This window comes from Poecilia reticulata, linkage group LG10 (assembly GCF_000633615.1).
Source record: "Poecilia reticulata strain Guanapo linkage group LG10, Guppy_female_1.0+MT, whole genome shotgun sequence".
NCBI lineage: Eukaryota > Metazoa > Chordata > Actinopteri > Cyprinodontiformes > Poeciliidae > Poecilia > Poecilia reticulata.
This window is the reverse complement of record NC_024340.1, coordinates 13,433,390-13,442,163: the sequence shown is the minus strand read 5'-3', so window position 1 is coordinate 13,442,163 and position 8,774 is coordinate 13,433,390. Positions and strand designations below refer to the sequence as shown.

At 37.6% G+C, this 8,774-nt stretch overlaps 1 protein-coding gene across 2 annotated transcripts in view; it reads left to right on the top strand.

Moving 5' to 3' along the window:
* htr4 (5-hydroxytryptamine receptor 4) overlaps window positions 1-8,159 on the top strand; it is a 146,715-nt gene extending 138,556 nt beyond the window's left edge. Inside the window, exon 7 of one of the 2 annotated variants that reach the window (XM_008420849.2) lies at window positions 6,814-8,159. In XM_008420849.2, coding sequence (XP_008419071.1) covers window positions 6,814-6,901 — 88 coding nt within the window. In that variant the 3' untranslated portion in view covers window positions 6,902-8,159. The remainder of the gene's footprint in view (window positions 1-6,813) is intronic. The other variant, XM_008420850.2, reaches the window with a different exon arrangement.
* The last annotated feature ends 615 nt before the right edge of the window (window positions 8,160-8,774 follow it).

Sequence of the window (8,774 nt, the reverse complement as noted above, 5' to 3'; positions counted from 1 at the left end):
ATATATAATCAATAAATTATCAAAGTACCAGTGGAAGCATGCAGCTAAAAAGGGTTTTGTGTTGCAGGTTTAACCATCCTTGGAAGTATTTTTTGTTGTTTGCTTAGGGATTAGGTACTACATTTCAAACTGCAGGTTTAGTGGACAGCTCTGTTGCCTCGTGTTTCTGGCTTTAAATCTTCTTTGTCTGCATGGATTGAAGCCTCAGCTGTTCGCCACACACACAAAATGAATCCAGATTGTGCTGGGCTCCATTCTTCTCTGATCCACTCAGGATAGAGTCGATATTGTAGCACAAAATCTCAGCTCTGTGATGCTGAAATTTAGAGTTTGAAACCATAAACAGCTTATGAAATAAGTAAAATATGAGGGTCAAATTTAAATGTAAAATAACAGGACATTGGCTGAACCACAAGTGTTGGGTTTCTGTTTTTTTTCCCTAAAGGTCATGGACTTTTCTATGGATTTGAAATTAAATTAAAACATAGTAATGACAAACACCAAAATTATTTCCATTATAGTACCTGTTACCTCTTTAACATATTTGTTTTACAGTGAATCCTGTATTTAGGCATGTCTAGATGTGGAAATTCTCTGCTATGTTTAATCTGGTCAGATTGTTATCCCATTGTGTGTTCCCACTGCATTAACCCATGCATTAACCTTGGTTAAGCATCTCCAGGAGCACTTTTACCATTTAATCATACTCTGTTAAGATCTCCTTTATGAACGGACTAAACAACATAAGGACAAGAGCTTCAGCGTTTCATTTCCAGAAGGTTAATCCTGAGGTTAATGCAGATGAATGAGAGGACCAAAAAGCCTATGTCTATGAAGCTTATGCATGAACTGCAGTAAATCTGACATGAGACAGATTATTATATCACTAGGTAGTGTCATGCAAAGTTGAGCAGGTCGTAAATGTATCTTGCCTGCTTTTGTTGCTTTTAATTTTGCATGTCACGGAAGAAAATAATACCTCTAAAATGTTTTAGCTTTTCATCAAATATATCCAATATATTAAAGAGGAGCTTACGCTGCAGGCCGGAGGGCATTGTGTGTTCATGGATATTTATAGGAATGAGGCTACAAAAACAACTGATTTTATGTAGATTGCTATGACTGTGTGCGACAAATAATACATGTTAGTTAAAGGATATCAAGACTAACATTTATTTTTCTTGTTTTTCTTCATTTTATATTAAAATATAGTTTTGCAATATAGCACTTTTTAACATTTGAGGTTACTGTAATTACATGTAAACATTACATGTAAACAATGGTGAGAGTTGTTTAAGAACAACTCTCACCATCATGATTAAAACCTTCTCCTACTTGCATGGCTCTACAAACTAAGAAGAATGAACATGTTTTTAATCAGTATTCAGTAAGAACAGCCCTTTATGCAATGTAAATGTAGTAACCCTTGGGACTTACATTTGTAGACTCTCACACTCATTTGCTGTAATATGGGAGAGTGACTGAAGGGTTGATCCATATCCGCCTCATTAATAAGGGTCTGCATGTATCAGAGAAATAGCATTGTAATTTTCAAAATATTGAACATCTTAGATAGCTTACAATTGAATAAAAATGGTGGATTTTTACAATCACTTGTATTTCTTTTAAACATGTTATAACAAATGAAGCTCCCGACCCCACTGAGGGACAAGGGTGAAAGAAAATGGATGGATGGATGGATAACAAATGAAGTCCAGCTGTTTTCTCCTGTAGCTAAGGACTCTGTCTTCATGCCTTTATTAGCTGTAGCCATGCTCTGCTACATTTCTATAAAAGTATACCCATGTTCCTTAATGACAAAATCATTGCTACAAATAGCATACCTATTTTAAAATACTATCACACCTAATTTATTTCTGTTTTGGCTCCAAGCAGTCAGAACTAATTTTATAATCTGTTCAGGTTGTTTTTGTCAGTTGTTCTTCAGACTCTGAACACCTTTCAAAGTTTTCCTTTGGGCTTGATTGCATTTATGACTCACTTTCAATACAGTTCAGGATAAAATGTTATATACCGAGTGCTTAAGATAATGATTATATCAGAAAGGTTGTGGACAAAGCAGTAAGTGTCAGATCTAAAAGAAGGTGCATTGAAAAGTTTTGTCTTTTGGATTAAGACCTGACAGAGCAGGAAAAATGCATCATCCTTCTGCTGTTTTCTACTATTTACCAACATTTCAGCTGAAAGCTATTTGGAAATCTCTGTGCTAAAGCACGGTCTATGATCTCAAAGAACAAGGATGTTATTTTCATAGTTTCAATCAAAAAATTGAACAAACTGTCTGCACATATAAACACAACACTGGTCCAACTACTTAATTCATGAATTATGTAATATTTAAGAAACCACACAATCCTTTGAAAATAGTTAGATGATCTAAAAATACATCACAAGTTCCGTTTTATAATGATAAAATTATAAAACTATTTTCACGAAAGTCTTGTTCCCTCAGTGTACACAAGACCAGCAATTAATAAAGACTTTTTTTATAGTGTGATTTGTTTGCATTAAAATAAATGCAAGACTGCATCTCAACAGCTTAAAGAATTAATAATGTAATAAATGAATAATGTAAAACCAATGCTTCAATGAAGAGCATCACGCAGCCTCTAATGAAATCGGTGCCACTAGGAGCTCAGAATATGTGATTATATGGTTTGGGTTTAAAATCGCCTTTTATCAATTTTCTTTAAAATTACTTAACACTCATCTGGAGGTAATGTTGCTGTAACAGACAGATAGATCTCTACTTCCCACCTCCTCCACATGTAGCGTCAGATGTCAGAGTCTGCTGTGCAGACCGTTCAAAGTCTTCATCAGCGAGACTTCATCAAGATGAATGTTTGCCACATTGCTGCCTGAAATATGTAGAACTGTTTAGTCTGCTTGTGATCTGGGCCTTCTGTCTCACTGTGTCTCTCCTCTGGCCTCATTAAACAAATCTCCATCCTGTCTCTTGCTCTGCCAGTTGGCCTGTTGGCTCAGCTGTGTACAAATAAAACCACGGATAAACACTGTACGGATCGAGCCACATGTCCTGCTTTGGAGTTTCATTTGATCCAAGTATTAAATTAAATATATGCTCCAAATGACAACACATAGTCTTTGTACATAGTGTCCTAACCAAATTTTGTACCCAGCATTGCTCATGTACACATATGATAGCACTTATGCTTCCACTGTCTTTTTTTTGTTTTGTTTTTTTGCTGAAGTTTGAAGTTTAAGTTTTGGTTTTTTGGCAAATCTGTATCCTGGAGGTCCAGGTCCTGAATGATAGTGTGTCGGTCCCCCTTTTCCTACCAAAACAGCCCTGCTCTGTCAAGTCATAGATTCCCCTCATCTGTATTGAAAACAGTTTATGTTTGTCATGTTGGGTGAAGAAGCAGGGTCAAAGTGGTGACAAAAGTTTGAGGAATTTAAAAGGGGGGTATTATGTAAAATTGACTTTTTTTTTGCTTTATATAATGTCATTCCTTCATCAAACACACTCTGAGTGTTGCTTTGAATCATTAAAATCTGAGGAATCCTTGAAACTCCCATGGCAAGTATTTGGGGGTGCTTTAAGCCCAGCCGAGCTTCTACCTCACAGAGCATCTTCACCACACTGCCCCTCCAGACTAGCGACAGCAGCAATCTGCAAACATCTGGTGGAATTACACATCTGCTGAGCTTGACATACAAGCTGCAGTGCTCCTAAGAATGGTTGTTGTGATGAAGACCAATTTCATGGTGTCACCTATGGCTGTTATGCAAAGACAAATTTCTTCTAAAGAAGCAGCATTATGTATTTTCCAGGCACATAACTACTTGATTTTATAGCAGAATCAAGTAGTTATGTTACTTTCAGTTGTTATAAAAAAAGCTGTACAAATGAAACAAAGTTTAAAAGATATTTGACTTAGCAATTGAAATTGTCCTCTGTGTCTTGAAGAAGCTCCTGCTCTTTCCGACCTCATAAGAGTGCAAATCTTTTTCACATTTCATGTTGCCAATTTTTTAAAGGAAAATATCAAATGGAAATACAACAACACCTACCCACTGCCACTATTTTCACACTCAATTGCTTGAGTTCATTTCAGACCTCTAAAAGTCACATGGCTGTATAGCGGTAGCTACAGGATTAAATTTGATTCTGCAGGACTTACTGGGTCAGTTATGTGTTATTTTTTCCATTCAGCTGGTTCTAACAGAACAGATCACTGCATCATTTCATTTATAGAATCACTTGAGCTTGTTGCAATGTTGCTAAATACATTGCACTACAGATTAGCACGCTGTCAATGCAATTGTTTTTCAATTAAAAACCTAATCCCTTATATTTCAGGAGTTACATAACATATTGATGTGAATGCAGCTACAACACATGCATCTGGTCAAAAGCTTGGCTGAAGCTTTTCAGAAATTTACTGGCAGTTGCACTGACTGTGACTTTGGTTTTTTTGAAGCATCAGTGTGCTCACTTTCAGAGCACAACAGTGAAGCCGTTTAAAGGTTGAACGCTGCAATGTGGGAGCAATTTTGTGTTCTGCTTCGGTGAGAATCTGCAGCCTTTTTCTTTCAGCAAAGCCCTAAATGTTGGTGGCTGTCTGAAAGGTGTATTTCACGGCCAGTTTGACAGCAGGAAGTGTCTTTGGTCGGGGTGTTTGTCTAAACAGCTCGTAATGGTTTTAGCCTGAGATGAGCTCTTTCTGACCCACACACACACACACGCACACACACACACACCCACGCACACACACACGCACGCACACACACACACACACAGAAAGAAAAACTAGGTTCCAGCATTCATGTTGTATGTGTAGAATAACATGTAAGCATGCCTGTGTGCTGTGAACTAATGTTTTGAGGCTAGCAGATCTGTAAGGCCTGTTTCAGATACCAATTTTCTTTTGTCATATTTCACTTAAAGCTCCTTTGACATGTTTTGTTCTAAAAAAAATTCTGCTGTGTGCTTGTTTTCTGCTGAATGCATGTTTTGACAGATTAAATTTCTTTCCCTAAGCGATTAGTTTGTCACACGCCAGATACTTAACTGTTTTACAAGCTTCACAGAGGGAAGCATGTAATGTTTTAAGGTTTTCTGGTACATAGCCGACCAACACTAGCAGATAACTTTGCTTCTTTTACATCATGACTGACTCCAGATTTGGGACTGAATCCAATCCGATTTATTTATAAAGCACATTCAAAACAACAAATGGTTAACCAAAGTTATGTATTCTTGGAAAATAAATAAAAAATGGAAACTAAAGTAAAAACAGACAAAAAATAATGTTAGACAATACAACAACTCACGGAAAAGAACAATGCCTCATGCTGTGTCAAATTCCATGTAAAAAAGATGAGTTTAAAAAAAATAAAAGACACAAATGAAGGAGCCTGCCTTGTTCCACAACTTCAAGGATGCAGCTGCCAAAACCTGATCACCTCCACACTTCGGAACAGTCAAGAGCAGCTGGTCCGCTGACCTTGGAGTCTGTGAAGGAGAGTATGGGTGAAGCAAATATGAAAAATAAAGTGGAGAAAGTCCACTGAAACATTTTAAGAATGAAAAAAATATTTAGAAATTAGTGTTGTGGCACACAGGGAGCCAGTGGAGAGCAGGCAGCTCAAGGATGATGGGCAGCTGCATTTCAGACAAGCTGAATTCGAGAGAGGGCAGCCAGTCTGACCCAGAAATATAGTGCATTACAATAATCAAGGCAGGCAATAATGATCATTTCAAAATCATGACTGGACAAAATGATTTTGATTTGGCCAATTTGTTGCAGCTGGGAAAGCTTTTTTTCCTACAGATTTGAGTGGCAGTGGACTTCAAATGTGGAGTCAAAGAGCAAAAATGAACATGGTGGGTGTCACAAAGGCCATGTGGGATGAATAATATGACCTGTCGTTTCATCATAGAAGCTCAAAAACTGAAAGTTTAACAGAGTGAGAATATTTGTCTCAAAGGAATGTAGACTTGACAATCATCAGCGTTACAATGACATCGAAGCAATATCTCATAACATATCCAAGCATCATTTACACCCTGTTGTTTCTGGAACGTAATTATATGACAATGTGGGCAAGTTTCAATAAAATAAAACAAAACAGGAAGTTTATACATGTTCCAGTATTGCAAATATTTAATTATTTGTATCTTAAAACTAAAAACCAAACTCTGGTTTAAACACACAAAAATGTGACAATGCCAGCTCATGTCCTGGATATGGATAAGTGATCCAGTTCAGTTAGTGAAATAAAGAAATTTTTTTAATCTTTTGAGATTCAGATGTACAGGTTGTTATCTGAATCTGTCACAATTTTCAGATTCCACCTCTGTCCGAGTGCGGATCAGTGAGCTTACAGAGCACATGTAGACATCAAATTGAAAGGATGATCTGAAGTTATGTCTCGACATAACATATCTTTGCAAAGCGAGAATTTTAGATTGTATTTTCAGCCATATGCCAAAGCTACAGTAACACACTTTGACAGGCATAAAATAAAAAGCACAAGGGAGTGTCAGGAGTGACTACTCTATTCATGAGAGCACAGAGAAGCACTGTAGGCATTTCTCTCGTTCGCGTTTCTCTTCATGTACTCTGCTTTTTTAAATAATTTAAAGGATTTCTTACTACACTGAACATAGAAGACATTTCCCATAAAATATTCTGAAAGTTGTGATAGGTAGCTATTTTTGGATTTCACTTTTTTGCCTTGAAAAGTCGTGAATTACACATTCTTTAACCTAATTTTTGTGATTTTTCTTTGTCCCATCACTTCCCTTCCCTTTCCTCCACTCAGGTATTCTGTTCTTCACAACGGGAATCACAAAGAGCAGAATGAGAAGCCTCTGCACACAAACATCGGCTCCCGCGAGTCCTGCTTGTGACAAACAGCGACCCCACAGTCACAACTCCGACGGCCTTGGCTCTCACGGCGTCAGCGCAGTCCTGAAAGGAACGCAGCAGCCTTCGCACACCCAGAGTGGGACTGCAACTCGGATCCCAGGAAGGACTGCAGGGATCCGGAGAATGAGCGAGGCACTGCCACTGAATTTACAGCTCAGTCAAAACTTAACCCAAGTTTCTCTGAGGTCTCTTCGTGTGCAGGGTGCTTGAAGCCAGCTTAACGTTTCTCTGATGCTGGGTAATGTTCTCATCTGCAGGACTGCAGAGCCTGAGCTGGCCCAATCACACTCTGTGTTCATCTTGTATTGTGCAGAACCAGCAGCTGTGGTGTAGTGTGTGGGAGAAATGCTCAGCTGATGTTAATATTTACTGTGCTGGGGAGTTGTAGAGGTGAACTACATTGCCAAAGTGATTTTCATACACATACATTGGACTTGTTTCTGATTATTTTATGATGCTCCCTGTTGTTTTCTAGTGACAGAAAAACTTTACTTTAGATTTTTAAAGGTTGTTCTTTGGTATTTGACCGTGTAGGTTGGGAGAAATGGGCTTCAGAACCAAGATAAGCCCAGAACATTTTTTGTCTTTGCTTAGACATCACATGTGTTTTCCTTTCCAGGAACAAAACAGTTTTTTCTCTGAGGTCAAAGCTTCCTAGCTCTGTTAAGTCCTCACCAAGATAAAAAGAAAACAGGGTTTCCAAGGCTGAATTAAATCCTTGACCTAAACTGTCCAAGTGCATTATCATAAAGACTGCTAGCACTCCTGAGTACATCACTCCCCACGCTCATCTGAATGTTTTACGTTTCACTGCAAAAAGTTAAGAGGACCATGACCTACGGAAGCTGCTCATGAATGATTCAACAGATTTTTGAACGATGTTATAGCACTGTGTGCTTGTTCTTGTTATGTGATTACATTTCAAGTTTTTTGTTTGTTTGTTTGTTTGCTGGTTTGTGCATCTCTTGAGATGCTTTTGAGTGGATTTCAGGTGTGTGCATACACCTCCTATAATGTGATTCATGTGTATGTATGAGATTTGTTTTTTTTTCTTCATCGGCCAACAATGCTTTGCTCCTTCTAGACACAACATGTACTCCCCTGGGTCTGTGCTCATCTTGGAGGTTAAGATAAGGAATGTACTGGAGGACTTTCCGCGTGTTTTATTCAAGGAAGCGTAACACTAAAGCAAAATGTTTTCTTGTACTCATAATACAAACTTGTCCTTTTTTAAACACAGTTGTGGTCTTTAATTTTGTTCTTGTCATTTCCTTACATGCTTCACCTCTTAGTCAAAGTTTCTGGGGGGTTTAACAGACATGCCATAAGAAACAACAGGCACCGTTTGCACCCTAGAGTTTCTGCTGCTTCATTGCATGAAAGACATTCTGGGGTAGTTTCTTGATTTCAAAGAATCACATTAAATGAAACAACTGGAACTTTCTCCACATTCAAATATTTTAAATTTTTGATATCAATTGCTATCCATTTGTTCCATTTTTCACTGGAAGACAATTGTGCAGTACTCTCACCAAATTAAACATTAGTACATTTGGTCTTGATGCAAGCAGTTAAATATATGGCGATGGAAATCGGGAGTAAATTTCAAACTTATACTTGTAAACCATTTTAAAGACCATGTATGCTTTTCCATGTACTCATTATGTTTTGCTTTATTACATAAAATTCCAATAAATCTGTTAGATTTGTGATTGTGAAGTGACAAATGACAAAAAAAGTATCAAAGCATTTCAAACATTTAGACAATCTATTTTCATACATACCGTATTTTGAGAAAGAATGTAAAAATAGATAGTGAAATGCTTTTCCAGTGGTTACCATGGTGGCATAAAT